Source organism: Gopherus flavomarginatus, chromosome 2, assembly GCF_025201925.1.
Source record: "Gopherus flavomarginatus isolate rGopFla2 chromosome 2, rGopFla2.mat.asm, whole genome shotgun sequence".
In the NCBI taxonomy this organism is placed as follows: Eukaryota; Metazoa; Chordata; order Testudines; family Testudinidae; genus Gopherus; species Gopherus flavomarginatus.
The window spans coordinates 178,290,312-178,307,375 of NC_066618.1; the positions used below are offsets into that span (position 1 = coordinate 178,290,312).

General features: G+C 39.5%; 2 protein-coding genes across 5 annotated transcripts in view; both read right to left on the bottom strand.

Annotated features, from left to right (window-relative positions):
- LOC127045018 (gastrula zinc finger protein XlCGF26.1-like) overlaps positions 1 to 3,051 on the bottom strand; it is a 28,753-nt gene extending 25,702 nt beyond the window's left edge. Inside the window, exon 1 of the mRNA XM_050940378.1 lies at positions 2,832 to 3,051. Coding sequence (XP_050796335.1) covers positions 2,832 to 3,038 — 207 coding nt within the window. The 5' untranslated portion in view covers positions 3,039 to 3,051. The remainder of the gene's footprint in view (positions 1 to 2,831) is intronic.
- Positions 3,052 to 10,990: 7,939 nt separating this feature from the next.
- Positions 10,991 to 17,027, bottom strand: LOC127044970 (zinc finger protein 668-like). 4 transcript variants are annotated; one of them, XM_050940311.1, is made up of 3 exons: positions 16,867 to 17,027; positions 12,444 to 13,627; positions 10,991 to 11,727 (listed from the first exon to the last, which is right to left on the bottom strand). In XM_050940311.1, exons 2-3 carry the CDS (start codon positions 12,994 to 12,996, stop codon positions 11,645 to 11,647), a joined length of 636 nt encoding a protein of 211 aa, XP_050796268.1. In that variant the 5' UTR covers positions 12,997 to 13,627; positions 16,867 to 17,027; the 3' UTR covers positions 10,991 to 11,644. The 4 variants fall into 4 exon arrangements, with proteins under 4 accessions (XP_050796268.1, XP_050796267.1, XP_050796269.1 ...); XM_050940310.1 differs by lacking the exon at positions 16,867 to 17,027 and adding an exon at positions 14,630 to 15,105; XM_050940312.1 differs by lacking the exon at positions 16,867 to 17,027 and adding an exon at positions 15,012 to 15,102.
- Between the last annotated feature and the right edge of the window lie 37 nt (positions 17,028 to 17,064).

Genomic DNA, 17,064 nt, shown 5'->3' on the forward strand with positions numbered 1-17,064 from the left:
GACCCACGTTTTAAAAGGGGCAGTGTAAGATGAAACATAATACACACGTCATACCTAACAAAAGAGCTAGGTATTGAACATTCCACCCTAGTGAGCTGGTGCCTCCATTCAATACCCTGTTGGCAGGTAACCCTGGAGCCCTCTCCTTTACATTAGAGTTAGTAGCTAAAGCTCATCAGCGGAAATTAAGTATAGCACCTCTCTCAGCTCTGCAATGGCTACCTGCTAAGTGACCTCATCTGCAACTTAAAGACTGCCACCTCCCAGCTGGTCTCCAACCAACCAGCTCCTGAGGGCTCGCTGTGGAGTCTAGGATCACAGAGAAAAATAAGCAGGGAACCTGGAGGAAGGAAAACCATACTAGGAAGTAATTTTTTTTTTTTTAAGACCGCGTTTTCCAAATAAACAAGGATTGCATTCTAGTGAATTAAGTTATTTTCTTCTGCTTTTTTATTCTTACCCCTCTAAGAACAAAACAGCTTAAAATTCACCAGAATTTCATGGACTGTGTGTACAATATTTACATAAGTTAGCAAGTAGGCAATGCCCTTATTTATGCTAAGAACACCACTTGTTCAGTTTTAATAATCAAAGCAATTTAAAGTCTAATTTACTTTTCATCATTTATGATGCTTACCTGTTGAATTTCTCTCAGATTGATCAATGGAATGGATTAGATAGATTAATTTGTGTTGCTGGTTAGTTTCTCGTCAGGTTCACTTTTATGATATATATTTGCATGATACTGTAAATAACTGGGTGGCTAACATTATAGAAGACTATTAGTTTAAAAATGTTTCCACTAGAATTTAAAAAAAACAACCATTTTATTTAATCTTACACTTTATAATGACTTTTTTTGGTGTAAAAAAAAATTATTATATTTTGGTCAAAGCTGACCTGACATTTGGCCTGATCTTGTTTCCATTAGTTTCAACAAGAGCAGGATTGGTTCCAGGGCATCTTTAAATGCAATCCTGTGACTTGAAATCCAGCTTTTTTACCATATGGGTTTTACAGAAGTTCCAAGTATGCATATTTCTCCTTAAAAATAACTTTTTAAAAATAAAAATATAAATGAATATCAAAATTACTGGTGGTGATGTGCTAAAAATTCACAAGCTGTTCTGCAAAAGTAGGTTTATGGAGTTAAGTGTAAATATGTTCCTTTTAGCAGAATCATAGCACGTCTCTTCCTTTAAGATAATCAGGAAAAATCAATTTAAAATAAAACCAATGAAATATTTAAAATTCAACTAACATTATTTCAGTCACAGAAAGAGAAATTATCTGTTAGTACTCAGCTAATGCCAGATGTTTCACTGAAATCTAGCACCTGGCTTTTTTTTCAAATTCTACATGACATGCATAGGAAAGTAATCTCTCCAGGGCACTTAAGAAACTTATCATATTAGATATCAATTAGCAACTGCCAATGTGATCACTGAACAATATTTATACTCCAAATTAATGTTTGGTAAATTTCTACAAGCTGTTTAAAGGACTTGCCCACATGGAGACTTACTGCATGGCAAGCCAGGGTTTGAATGAACACGACATTAGTGGATCACACACTAAGTTGCCCTGGTTTTGAATCAGACATACTGTACTAAGGGAAGGGAAAAAAAAAAAAAATCACTTATGAGCCCACTGAAATACAAAAGCATAAATGAAAAAAGCACAGAGGTACATCCTTAACTCTGGATTTCCATATGTTTAAATGGGACCTTTGTGATTGTTATGTGTTTTCTGTATTAAAATGTAATAACGAGTAAAGCATTAAATAAAAACAGTATTTGTAAGGAGAGAAAAAAATAATACTAGCCCTCTGCTGCCCCCTTCTGGAATATACAAAGGTTCTCATAGAAATACACACAGGGGTTCTCAAACTGGGGGTTGGGACCCCTGAGGGGGTCGCAAGGTTATTACATGGGGTGAGGGGTCATGAACTTTCAGCCTCCACGCCAAACCCCGCTTTGTTTCTAGCATTTATAATGGTGTTAAATATATTTAAAAGTGTTTTAATTTACAAGGGGGGGGGGGCACTCAGAGCCTTGATATGTGAAAGGGATCACTAGCACAAAAAGTTTGGGAACCATTGAAATAGAGCATTCAGGAATTCAGTAACAAAAAAAACATTTCTTAGCTTACAGCCCCAAGCCTCTTTAACCAACACCAGATCTCAAAAACTCTCTCTAGCTTTTTCCAGGGTCATATACCATACTCACAGACTGTTGCTTGGCTGGCTTGCCTTTTGCCTCTGTCTCTCGGTTTCTGTTCTCCTTTCTCACGCCATCCACCCACAACCCAAAAAAATAGTCAGCAAAAGCCCCTCTGCCCACCCAGCCTAACATCTGTGGGCACGTTCACATAACCTTTTTGTTTGAGGGGTGGGGAGGGAGTATTTATGTAATGCTAATTGAAGGGTGAGTTCATATTCATCAACCTCACAGTAAGTCTCACTCACATTCAGTTAATATTTTTAAAAGGTGTCAACTAGAAAATCTACTATATATAACAACAGTATTGATAAAATGTAAAAGCAAAACTCCATACGAAAACCTGTCACACATATGTGGTTACAGTCCCCTCCCAGCTTGTTCTAGTCATGTCAGTAGCCCAATTACAGACCTATTTGTATACACAACTATGCCAAGAGAGTGCCTATTTTTACAGATTAAATGTGGGCCCTGCACTCTGAAAATATTGCCCTTGGCGACTAAAAGTACTTGAATAATCCTAAAATGGAAGTCTATAGGACTACTTGCAAGCACAAACAAACAGAGTTTGAACCTAATCATAGCATATGCCTTACCTGTTGCAGTTGCTGCAAATTCATCTGAGTTTTTTCTTGTTCTAATTGTTATTTTTGTATCCAAGCACACAAGAGTATTCTCAGTTCTCTTTCTTTTCTTCATCTCTTTCACTTTCCGTCTTTGATGGACATGTTTGTGATGCTTGCTCATTTGACGTCTATATTTAAATACTTGGCCGCATAATGAACATAGGAGGGGTCTGGGAGTTTTGTGTTTTGCCATATGCTCTTTCAGCTCAGCTCTGGGTGGACAGTAAAGAAATACAAATAAGCAAATTAAAGCCAGAATTAGACGTAAGAATTCCCTTCCCCCACCAAAAAAAGTGTAAGTCAATCAAAATAAACCGTATTATCTTCAGTGGTGTAAAACATCTTATTAGTTTGGGATAAAACATTCTCAAAGGTAGATGAAGATGTAATTGTATTTTAGAAATACAGTTAGTTTCATGAGTGAATAAGTGACTTGTTAACATATCACAATTCCATGCTATATACATGAAGTTAAATAAATATATAAAACTTTATTAAAAAAAGACTCCCACAAGCAACTAGATAAGATGTTCAAACATTTAGTACTTAGACACAAGTTATATTTAACTTGTTTCCTTGAAATTATATTAATCTAGTAACTACTTATTTTTTAAATATTGCAAAAAAATATGGATAAGCAAATGTCTTACAGTACGGTATTTATATATAATTTTTATTCACACTCTACAAGGTGAGGTTAGCATTCTTGTAAGCAGTACTTTCATAATATACTAGTATAGTGCCATTATTAAGGTGAAGACCTAAGGAGGATAAACTAGGTCCAACAACCGTTACTATCTGGGAACAGTTAGTGCTGCAGAAGACGATTAGGAACCCACAATGAGTACTTGTGGAGTATTAGGGCTAGTCCACACTGGCAATGCTAAAGCACTGCCGCAACAGCGCTTTAACATGGTTTGTGTGGTTGCAGTGCAGAGCTCTTAAAAAAACAAAACAAACCACCTCCAAGAGGGGCGTAGCTACCAGCACTGGTACACTGTCTACACTGGCGCTTTACAGCACTGAAACTTGCTGCTCTCAGATGGGTGTTTTTTCACACCCCTAAGCGAGAAAGTTGCAGCGCTGTAAATTGCCAGTGTAGACAAGCCCTTACAAATAGAATAGCATGTTTTAGGAACCAGGACACTGCTATCTGATTCTGCTTTTCTGGACTTATTTTTTATAAATTATTTAAAAGTCAACTTTTGTTTTTAAATCTAAACCAGTTTTCTTTTTCTGTTATGCAATTACCAATAATACACAGTTGGATGACTACTTCTGACTTGCCATTATTGAGCTAGGGGACTTCAATACCTCTCATGTGGTGATCTCTTCTTTAAAAACATTTGTGGATTTTTGTTTTTAAAATACTGTGATAATCAGTCAGAAAAACATTACCACTTTAAATTGGGGGAGGCTACAAAAAGATACGAAGTATACCCCTTCTTTCAGAGACAGTGTCTTCTTGAATTCAACTATTTGAAACAGCAGGAGAAAGAGTCAACAGTGGAGGGGAAACTCTTTAGGATGAGAGTCTTTTATGTACATTTTGAAACGGCAGCTGCAATTTTGGAACCCAATTGATTCATGATAATTCATGACTTATTTTTTAAATAAATATTTTTATGGAAATGCGTTCAGTTTTCCTTCAGTATACAGCATTAGATACATCTTCAGTTTAACCATTAATGATAAAATCATATATACAGATAAGCATGACAGGTAACATTTATTATTGGTGTAATTCTACTGAGGTTTCTTCAGTTACAATAGGAATTAATTTAGCCCTACCATTTTATCCATAAACTTTTATTATTTTATCATGTTGTTCAAATATGGATACTTCTTGTGTATTACTGCCAAAAACCACTAAACTGTCACTATGGCATTTGAAATCTGAATCATTATGTAAAGCCTGTGGAAATAACTCTCTCATGCAAAACTGGCATCAAGATCAAACCAGGTGATAGGCACGTTTTTGCATTAATACAATATATTGTAAATAAGCATAGGTACAATAGTATGTGAAGGTTGGAAGGAGTAAAATAATCTTAGAGAGTCAAAGTGGGTGAAGTAATATCTTTTATTGGACTACTTTTTGTTGGTGAGAGAGACAAGCTTTCAAGCTACACAAAACTCTTCTTCGGGTCTGGGAAAGGTATTTAAGCTGCATCTTCACTGCAAAGCAAAAGGGTTCGGCCTCTAGGTGCTGGCTTGACTCAAGCTGAGCCCCTCCAGCCCTGGGTTAGCACACTTTCAGTGTAGATGCAAGAGGGTTAGGCTTGAGCCCAGACTCAAGCATGGGCTTATGTTGCAGTGCAGACATAACCTCAGATTGTCACAGCTAAATACAATGTGGAACAGATTGCTTAGCATGTTTTTTGTCATATAACTGAAAAGATGTTAATGGGCCACTTCACCTTGAATGGTTCCTCAGAAAGGTTGTTAACAACTTATGCTAAACAATCTGTTCCACCTTGTATTTAATTGTGACACTATCTTTCCCAGACCTGAAGAGCAGCTCAGTGAAGCTCAAAAGCTTCTCTCTTTCACCAACAGAAGTTGGTCCAATAAACGATATTACCTCACCCACCTTGTCTCTAATATCCCAGGACCAACACAGATAAGCTTATTTTGTTTGCAGTGTAGTCATATCATATGCTTAAAAAGATCTAGCAATGGCCCTTTGGGAGGGAAGGGGAAGCCAATGTTTGCATGTCAGAGTAAAAACAGAAGCAAACAAATCTGAGTAAGAATACTTTCATTTGTGGCAAGTAAAGTATAACTTCATAGAGAACTATTTCATTTGACACCTGGTATCATAACTGTATTTTCGTTGTTCATAGCGTATTCATTGAGAGTTTGTTTGTGGTTTATCACACTTGAATGAGCTGATTATTTTAGCAACAACAAAAATCTTGAAAGTGTAGGAAGTGAAGAAAAACAAAATAAGATATTAGCTGTTACATTAATATTAATGATTAATATAACTAACCCAAGACAAAACAACAGTGTTAGGAGGTGACCTGTGAAATTCCATCAACTTTAGCAATATGTGCTAAATACCCCCCAACAGCCTGGTGAAGAAGAGAGGCATTCAGCACATTGTTACCTAGGAGACAAAAACTGTATCTTTCTCCTCCACCTTCAGCCAATGCCATCCAGCCTCACCTGGATTGCCAGTTCTCTAGTGTGATGCCCCAGCAGGCATTGTACATTCAGTATCACAAAGGCTGGATTACTCAGCCTACTACTGTAGTAGACGGGGCAGAAAAATGCCAATTTTTAATTGGATTACACAGTTTTGCAAAGATTTTAAAATATTTTATCCCATTGGGGATAAAATATTAAAAAACTATTCAAGATAACGTTAAAAATAAAAGGCACTTATCTGACCCTCCACCCACAATATATGCCAGCTCCATGCTCCAGCAGGGTGCGGTGGTCAATATGACATCACCAACAAGGTGTCATGATGGAGCTGAAGCTGGCGACCCAAGAGGGTCTGAATGTCCCAGCACCTAAGGAAGAAATATGTGAGCTTTTAATTAACAACGTGCTGAATGCCTCTCATAACCTGGTTGCTAATGGCATTCAGCACATATTGCTAAAGTTGATGGATTTTTGTCAGATTCCTTTAAAAGTTACTAATCTTGCCATTTCCCTCAATTAATATTAATATATCACACACAAATGTTACATTCAAAGATTATTAAGGTTGCAAAGTTAAGTGCTCGAAAGAGAAAGAAGTTAGAAAAATGCCAGAATCCCTGCCAAGCTAGTCTCATCCCTCCAGAATCCCCATCCCAGACTCCCCTCATCCAACCCACTCCCATCCTCAGGTGCCTTGTCCAGCAAGCCACAGCTTCCTCCACAGCCCCATATCTGATTTGTCTCTCCCCTCAACCCGGCCACTGGTTGCGTCCTCTGCCCAAGTGTCCCATCGCCGTGGGCTCCCAGTTTCAATCTCTGTCCCCCCACTCAGTTCTTGTCCAAGTCTTTCTACTCAGCCAGTCCCAGTTCTCCCGACAAGTTTTCCCCTTGTCAGATATGTTACCCCAGTTCTCTCCCCTCCATCCCCTGGCCCTTCTGGTTCCCAGTCCCAGTCTGTTCGCCCACCCAATATCAGTCTTTTTGTTCACTCCAAGTCTCAATCCCAGTTTTCACCCCTTTCCCCAAGCTTCTTGTCCCAGTCTACTCCCCCCTGCCCAACCAGACCACTCTTGATTGCTCTGCATTTGTATCAGATAACTTCTTTCTCCTCACTGGGGCTCAGCAGGAGGTCACAGGAGAGAGAAGTTGCCTGCTATCAGTTCAAGTGCCCAGAACTGGACCCAGCACAGTCTGCAGCAGCCCATGACTGCAATTGCGAGGAAAGTCCTGCTGAGCATTGGGCTCGAGCGCAGGGCTTTGGAGCTGTGCTCCGGCTCCGCTCCAATTCCAGGCAAAAACCTGCAGCTCCACTGCTCCGGAGCTGCTCCGCGCTCCAGCTCTGGGCGCCACTCCAAAGCCCCGCTGGAGCGTGCCCAGTGCAGATGAAATCTTTGAGGAATTTAACTGCTAAAATCTAAGAAGTCTCTATTGAACTTATGTGAACTGTGATTTTTTTTTACTCAAATTTTCAAAGGGATAACAAAAAGCATGTGATACAATCAAATTTTAAGACCATAATATATTTGTGGGGCTTTAGGGGGCCTTCCATCTATTAGATAAGAAGAAAATCCTGTCTCTTGCTGATGATGGAAAGCAAGCCTACTGCAGCTACCTGTTGGTAGTAGAAAGCAGCTTGACTCCTCAAGACAAGCTGTCTGGCTGTAAATGTGTCACTACCAGGTAGGGCTAGATGACTTTTTATTATTATTAATTATTATTCAAAATGCTTTTTAGACAGAAAACTGGGTTCTGACTAAATTAAATTTTCCATGAAAAGTATTTGCTTTCCACGGAAAATTTTGACTTTGTCAAAACAAAACAAAACCAACACCCAGAAAAATCACAAACTTTTAGCTGAAAACTTAAAATTTTGATTTGGAAATGCTGCCAGTTTCTCATGGGAGTTATAGTTTGGGTGTCATGTCACCATTCTCCTCTCCTGGCCACCAACATCCCACTACCATGTGGTGCCTCTTCTTTTCTGCCCTGCCTATTGGTATCTGGAAGGGGAGGAGGGCTAAGGGAGGAGTACTGAAGGTACCTGTTCTGGTCCCACGCCCTCCACCCCCCATCACTAATGTCCAGAGTGGCCATAGGGGACCTCTAGTGCATGACCCCTCTTTCCCATAACAGCATAAGATCCTTTCTATTCAGAATCCAAGTTACCTTTTCCCCAACCTCATATCACTGTCATAAGGAGCCACTATAGAGCTCTCTCTCCCTCAGATACCAGCAGCAGGATGTGGTGGTTTCCTGAACACAGCAAATCCCACCATGTTATTTTTGAAACCCTGTTTTTTCCATTAAACACTCCCACTCCCTCACCCTTTTATATTAAATACTCACAAGTAGGGCTCTATCATTCACTCACCATCACTATTTACAGTAACAGGATACAGCATTAAAAACCCAACAAATGATTGATTTTAATAAAAACTTTTATGAAAAACTTAGCTGTGTTTTAATAACCAAGAAACTAGAAAAAGAGACAAACAACTAGTAAAGCATACAAATTAAAGAGCTACCCATATTTGGAAGAACCATCTTTCACATTTTGTGCTTTGATGTGGTTTGGAACTGTAGTTGTGGGTATGAAGATGCTTGCAGACCTTGCTCCACTCTCTCTCTCTCTCTCTCTCTCTGTGTTAAAAAGCCGTAGATCATTGAAATGTATCCGTGTCACAGGAAACTGAAATAGAAGTAAATACAGAAAATATTACTAATTCTTTTAAAACTATACATTTGACCATGTTCAACAATCTTTCTTGTTTTCAGCTATACAGCTGTTTGAGAAGGCCAAATTCATCGCTGGTGTAATTTCAATAACTTCAGTGATATTACACTGGGTGAATATGGTTCAGCAGTATGCATGTGTAGTAATTCAGGAAGAACACTAGCTGTATGAATAGAATAGACGGTGACTATGAATTATGTAGCTATAATTCCATCATGGGGTTCTGCTGGTAACAACTAGCCATAATGGCAAAGTTGAGTGGCTTATGTATTACTCAGAACTTCAAGATGGAACTGAAACATCCAAAACACAAAATTCTGCCTGCTTTTTAATTTTATATAATATAATGAGCTAGGGACCCAAAAGCCCCAAACATGCCAAGTAATAGGGGATAAAGAATTAGTTCTCAAAAAGATTGCAAAGCCATCATCTGAAATGAATCATCAACTCCTCCATGGGTGCATCTTTTTATTTTTACATGAATTATCGTGCACATGAAGTGCTGAACAAACGAACACAACAAAACAACACAAGAGGTTTACAAGAGCACCAGTTCTGATCTGAAGGGATCATCTTTAGGGGTGAAAGAAAATAATTCCATTTCCATTCGTGCTCTGCTCTTGGCTCTTCTCCAAGACTGCTATGAAAAATGCCAATGTGGGGTGTTTTTTTGTGATGTGAACACCTGTTCAGTAGGAAACACGACTGAGAGCATAAAGAATTATTATACATAGTTGCTGAACAGACAGTACATGGTGGTAACTTTTGGTCTAACTGATCAAGGCCAGATTCAGAATATTGACCCATAGGTGGAAAGCTAGTGCCATTATCTGTTCTTTGGGCCTTTCTGTCCTCCATCACAGGTCTATACTGAGAATCAGAATAATGCCAGTTTAAAACTACCTTTTTTTCCTTTCTTATTTTGGGGGAGGGGGACAGAAAAGGGTGCTAAATGAAGTACAAACACTAATCAATGTAAAATGTATACCAAAAGAAGCCAAAAGTGCGACAAGTCTATAGTTTTGATGTAGGATAAAGGGATGGGATGAAGCTAATGTAAATTTTAACATAACTGATAAAAATAGCACAGGAAAGAGAGAAAACATTTATTCTTGTACAAATATTTCCCTGTCACCATTGTAATTGTCCTTGAGGTTAAAAGTCAGAACAAGTATGCAGCACAGAGTTATTAGGTTTTCACTTTCCTGGGCAACTCAAGTAATCAATTTAAGACCAAAGCAAGTTCAGGGCTTACTAATAATAAACTTCACAGCAATTAAAACTTACTACAATTTCCAAAACCATTGCTACAGAGAAAAAGCAGGTCTCTATTATCTCAGTTATACAAACTGATTAGAACTGTAGACTTGGCATCTCTGCCAAGATGAAATATTAGCGTGAGCCCCATTATCTGCTATGGGCTATTATGACTAAGATAATAATCTGGGAAAAAAAATAAAAAAAAACTCTCGCTAATCTTATAGGTTTCAGAGTAGCAGCCATGTTAGTCTGTATCCGCAAAAAGAACAGGAGTACTTGTGGCACCGTAGAGACTAACAAATTTATTTCAGCATGAGCTTTCGTGGGCTGTAAGAAGTGAGCTGTAGCTCACGAAAGCTTATGCTGAAATAAATTTGTTAGTCTCCAAGGCGCCACAAGTACTGCTATTCTTACAGCCTCTCTCTACTTCAGAGTCTTCAGAATTCAACAAAATACAATATCCTTTTAGAAGAGCTCAGTTTTGTGATCACTTTGCATTTTTGTGAGAAATGCAAAAAAAGGGAATACCTGAAATATTTATGAAACATGTTATAATGCTACATTATCACCCGTTACGTGGTGCTGACACTGGTGACCTCTTTTAACAGGTAGGTTCACTTCAAAAAAATATTTACATTGTATTTTAATTTAATATTAAGGGACACATTCTGCCCTTAAAAAACACAGACATACTTCTCATCAGAGTCAATGGATGTTACACAACTGTATCTTAAAGCAGAATTCAGAAGTGTGGGGAGGGAAAAAATCCTCACACCCCTGAATAACGAAAGTTTTGCCGAGGAAAAGCACCGGTGTGCTTTGTCAGCAGGAGAGCTCCCCTGCTGACAAAGCTACTGCTGCTGGTTGGGGATGGAAGTTTTTTTGTTGGCGGGAGAGCCGCCAACAAACAGTGGCTACAATGTGCACCTTTTAGCGGCATAGCTGTGTCACTAAAAGTTGCACAGTGTAGACATAAACAAACCACCTCTAGTCACTTAAGCTAAAACGAAAAACAAACAAACAAAAACACTAATTGGATAGAGAGTCTCCATTAAAAACACAAAATTAGACTTTTAAATGAATGGTTCATTACACTGAATGGAGCAAGTTGTATGTTTATATATGCACTTATAATCACTCTTATAACTGTAGAATCGGAATCCTTCAAACTATTTTAAAAAACAGAAATAACTATAACCATCTTCCTTTCTCTCCCCACCTTCCTTTCCACCCTGTAAGAGAAAGTTTGATTAGTTTATATACTTCTTGCTTGTCTATGAATAAGTGGAGGTGTTGTGTATTTGTATGAAGAAACTACTAAGAGAAAGTTGAGTAGTGAGTTTTGAAATCGATTCTGAAAGTAACAAGATTCAGCAGTCATTTTTACTTCTTGCAGGAATTCTGTAGATGAGGTCCAGCTCCAAGTCCATGCAATCTCAAACAAGACCAAAACAGACAAAACTAGCGCCTTAATCTCACATGGATCAACACATAATCTGAGGGCAATAAATCCTTTTCTATACAAGATCTCATTCCAAGCAAGTTCTCCAACCTAGTCATTATCACAGGAACTTGTTTTACATGAGCCATCATACTCACCTCATTCTTCAATGGATATTCTAATTCGTTACATTTAAAGGCTATTACAATGACTACCGACAACAGCTACAGACACCATAGCACCTTCTTCGAATACCACCCACACAGATAGCTTCAGTTTGCACTTTCAGACAGACTGCAACAAAAAAGTGGGAAGGAAGAAACTTAAGTGGCAGAAAGCAGACTGACATAGGCACTAAGAATTTTTGCATTATATGCCACGATTTGATATAATAATATTTGAAGTCAGAGAAGGCAATGTTGTCTATTGGACTGAGAACCATACTGGAAGCTAGGAATTCTGTCATTCTAAGCAAGTCACTTGGTCTTTGTCAGTTTCCCTATTCATAAAATATAAGTAATAGCTACATCACAGCCAAGTAAGTATTTGTTAATTTTACAGTGGCAATGTAGTGGTTTAAAGATAAAAATAGCAGAGTGTTATTAAACTAAAGACAGAGTAAATTCATGTAAAATTATTTTTCTCATTGCATGTGACGTGACTTTCAAGTCCTAATACAAGAAGTTAAACGCCAACTTTTTTTTTTAAACAAATATTTAGAATCCACAAATTACAGTTGAAAATGAGTGGCAATTCTGTAGAGCGCGATAACATTTTCATAAAAAGGTACATTTGCAAACGCTTATTAAACACATAGATTTGTATTGCTCCTGCCTGTAACAAATTTCCCAGTAACACTAAGATTATTTGTTATAGCTCATCACAGATGGTATCATACTACATGCTGAAACTCGAGAAGTACATCTTTGTAACTCCCAATATACATTATGCTTACAGACAGGTTTACAATGAGGGTGAAAGTATGAGAAAAATAATTGTTTGAGACTTACCAATAAAATCACAGTGCAGACATTTAAACAAGTCACCATAATGACAAGATACATGCAGATTTCTCACTTGCTCTGTTTCATAAAGAGATGAACACTTTGTGCATTGAAAGAGATTACGTTTTCCATGATGGTTGTTCCCGTGCATTTTCCATGCACTTGGTGACATAAAAACTCTCTTGCAAATCGGACACTGGTAGCTCTCTTTTATTGGCTTGTGTGTTTTTAAATGATTTTCCATTAAGTTCCATTCCGTCATGCAGCAATTGCAATAAACACATTTGAAGCCCTCGTCTCCATCATGACATTTAACATGGATTTCATAAGCACTCTTTGACTTCAGTTCTTGGTCACATATGTTGCAGTGCTGTATTCTTTCAGCACTTGGTTTTAAGGTGCAAATACCTTTCAAAGGTTGAGCTAAGCCACTGTTTGCAGGTCTGGCCGTCTTCTGAATTTTACTATTTACTTGTTTGACCTCAGCTTTAGTTGTTTTCACTTCTACCTCTAAGGCTTGAGTTTTAATGCTGGAAATGCGACACAGGCCAAGTGACATGAGATGTTCAGATTGGGCTTCCTCCTCATCTTTGCTTTTTTTAGATTCATTGGGGTCTGTGGAATATGAGAGGGGATTAGGCACCACAGAGCAGGGCTCCTCAAGGTGAAACTGATCTGCTTCTTCTTCAAACAGTGTGTTTACCTTACTAGAATGAGAGACATTAGGATTATCACCTTAACTCCCTAGGCTCACATCACAGCATTCAGGGCTCATGTTATGAAGCATCTGGTACATCGGCAACAGAAATGACATCTTTGCAAGGTTTTCTTCATTTTCTTTGTTTTCTTGGCAGATTTCATCCGCTATGCTGTAGGAGTCATTTTCATCTTGATCTGGGCCCATTTCAAGGCACTCAGAAATGTGGCAAATTCTACCTTGTTTGTGAATGTTAGTCATGTGAGTTCTGATTTTATTCTTGATACTGCTTGTGAACTGACAAAGTTTGCACCTGTACACTTCAACCAAAAACATTTCCACCAGGCTGGCAATTTGGGCTTCAAAGCCCTCTGCCACAGAGACATACAATCAGGATGTTGTAATCTTCTCAGGTAAATGTAGGTTTGTGGAAGGAATGTATTGGTATTTATATTTAAATTCATTCATCTTCAGAAAGTGCAAGTACACAAGTCTATAAGAGAAACATAAATAAAGCAGTTAGTAGCTGTTCTATAATCTGCAAAACTCGTATATCAGCAGTCTTCTCCAGAAGAAGATAATTCATCCTAAATCTTCAGTAATACTAAGCAAGATATACATAAAGTGCCTATTTACATTTTCCCAAGTAGAGATGGATGCATACTATGCTGTGCTATATTAACATTTCAATTATTATTGTTGCCTTTTTTCATAAGTTACAACAAGAGGCCCTAGGGTCAGATTATAATCTAAATTGCATCAGTGTATATAAAATTCAAGGGTGAAATCATAGCCTCTTGGAAGACAACAGAAGTTTTGCCAGTAGAAAATTTAAACCTAAATGCCTCATACAACCCAGCTCTTTCTACTTCATTATTACAGATGAAACATTTATTCTGTAATTTCAAACTTGAGATTTTAGAAAAACTATTTATGTTTAAAAAAACAATCCCAAATCATTTGTTACTTTCTCCTCTACTGGATTTTTGTTGTGTATTCATTTTGGGACTTGCATAACATTTACGAATCCCATGGCAAAGCCTTTTTCATAGAAAAATGCATCATTAAGATAAAAACATCTCAGCATACATTCATCCACAAATCTTATAGAGTTGACATATATATAGAACATCCACTACTGACAAAGGGCTGTACCTTTTTATACAAAGATTTAGTCTGTTAACCTCCCCGATTCTTTTAAAACAAACAATAAAATAATCCAGAATGCATAACAGCAGCTAGAAGCCCTATAGCTGATCAACTGTAGTACATCCCTCTGCGTACTTTCCCCCTCCTCCTACCAGTGCAGTATCACTCCTTTTATCTAGAGCCCTGCAAATCTGCAGATATCCACTTTATATCCAGTGACGTTTGCAGATCACAGATCAGATGACATACAAATTTTGTTTCCACTCCAGGGCTCTACTTATATTTTGTTTTCGGGCGCTGTGAATTCCCCTTACACAGGGAGTGGCGAAGAACCAGCTGACCGTACCTGCTACAGTGATTCAACAGCAAAACCAGGGAGGTAGTAGCAGCAAGGGCTAGGGCCAGAGGAAGACAATCAGTGGCGGGTTCCTCTTGCGCCTGTTTGGCAGCTCGACCCCTCTCCCTGCTCCTCCTTTTTCCTGCGGCTTCCCCCACGCTTTTGCCAAGGGCACACGGTCACCTCAAAGCGCCACCTACAGCTACACCGGCTGCGCCTCATCCTCCCCAGCCACCCTTCTGCAGAAGCCGCGGCTGCTGCTTGGACGGACTCTCTGCTGTAAGCACGTGCCGCTCCCTCACTGCCCGGGTCAGCGGCGCGTGAATGGAAAGGAGGAAAGTTCCATTCCGCTCTGCAGGGGTCAGTGGCTTTGTTCTTGAATTAGTCTCACCCTGTTTCCGGGCCTCCCCGGCTCAGACCCGCCCCTCTCCGCTAGCTTTCCGGCTTCCGGCCCGGAACGAAGAGGGCAGTGTTAGAGCCGCCTCCTCCCTCCATAACGCCAGGCTGCCCCACTCTAAGGGACTGTGCATAAAGTGACACAGTCAAGAGCGCTGCTGAAGGACTCGTTTGAAATCCAAAACTCAACGCTTTAAACACCAGCGACAGCTCGAGGTCCGCGAGCGCCTCCCCATTCCCATCCTTCTGTGAGCTTAGCTCGGTCATTTAAATGCTCTGTGCTTCAGGTTCTTCATCTTTAAATCCAACACGTGGTAATTTATGGCTGCATATGAGCTCTTTGAAGCAGGTATTGGAAAGTGATATTATGGTCTAGTGCTCTGTATAGTGCTTAGCACAATTCTTGGTTAGTCTTTCAGAACATAATCATCCACGTGCAGGTCATTTAGTCCAGTCTCCTGCACTGAGGCAGGACTAAGTAATACGTAGGCCATAATCATACAATCTTAGCACTGGAAGGGACCATAAGAAGCCGTCTAGTCTAGTCCATCCCCCTGCACTCAAGGCAGGACTAAGTATTATCTAGTACCTATAATGAATGCTAGGTAATAATAGCAGCGTACTAAGTATTAGCATTATTAGCACCCAAGATTATCACAACTGAAACCATTTTTAAACTCTAGTTTAATTTTCTGTGCTTATGCTGTCAACTATCAGAGGGGTAGCTGTGTTAGTCTGGATCTGTAAAAGCAGCAAAGAATCCTGTGGCACCTTATAGACTAACAGACGTTTTGGAGCATGAGCTTTCATGGGTGAATACCTACTTCATCAGATGCATCAGATGTATTCACCCACGAAAGCTCATGCTCCAAAACGTCTGTTAGTCTATAAGGTGCCACAGGATTCTTTGCTGCTTGTGCTTTTGCTGTTTCCCTACTGCATTTCTTCCCATTTTGAAAATGGAAACAGAGACTTGGGGTTCATTTTTGTTTCCAGGCTGAAAAAATTATCACTTTACCATCCAGAATAATTTATTTAAAAAAATAATGTCTGCAAAATATAATTCCCACCCCCAAATATTATCACTAGCTGCTAGATTTTCATGACAATCTTGAAAGACTTCCTACTCAGTTTAGGGCCATATCAACACTAGAAAGCTTACAGTGGCATAGCTGTACGGATGCAGCTGCACTGCTGTAAGATCGCTTGTGTAGCCACTCTAGGCCAACAGGAAAGAGCTCTCCCATGGCCATTGAGATATTTAAACCACCTCCAAAAAGCCATGGTAGCTATGTCAGCAGGAGTGCGTGTCATGCTGATATAACTGCTGTCCACACTGGCACTTCTGTTTGTGTAACTCACGTCACTCGGTGCGTTTTTTTCACACCCCTGATCGACATAAATTATATGGACAAAAGTGCTAGTGTTGACATAGTCTCATTGCCTTCTTCTAATACACTAGGGCAAGGCTGTGAATGCTTTGAGTATCTGGGTTGCAGATGCTCATCACTATGCCTGCTCTGACATTAAAACAAATGGTGAAATCTTGTTTATGAGTCATTAAGTTTCATAAAACATAAATCAACAATAGCCACAATGTCTGTACTTTTGGCCTACCCTCCCTGGCAGTTTCTCTTTTACTTAACTCCATATGCCCACAACTTTAGGCAGCCTAGGTAGTTTTTGGTTGTACCCCTGGTTTTCAGTGTTTAGTATCCTATTTATTTGGCGTGACATCTAGGGGGGCCACACATCCCAAGAAGTCCTGAGCACCTTCCCGTTCACCCTCTCCCCTTTGTTCTACAATCACCCCAAATTTCCTGTCCCCTCCGCCACCATCATCCACCCACCTCTCAAACGCTGGGTGCGCCCGCCCCACGCAGCTGCCAGTGTCACGGCGCCGCGTCCAGATCGCTTGAGCCATCGTGACTGGCGAAGACTCCCTTCCCCAACCACTTGTTCTGGGATTGCGCTGCTGGGCCTGGAGGTGGCTCTTTACAGACGCTCCCTAGCAAAAGATCCACCGGAAGTAACTTACTCCCTCACTG

Excerpts from the sequence above, each read along its gene's own strand:
- LOC127044970 (XM_050940311.1), bottom strand. The coding sequence starts at position 12,996 with ATGTCACTTGGCCTGTGTCGCATTTCCAGCATTAAAACTCAAGCCTTA. Across the intron at positions 11,728-12,443 it reads TCTGCACTGTGATTTTATTG|TCTGTCTGAAAGTGCAAACT; the intron begins GTAAGTCTCAAA and ends TTTTTGTTGCAG.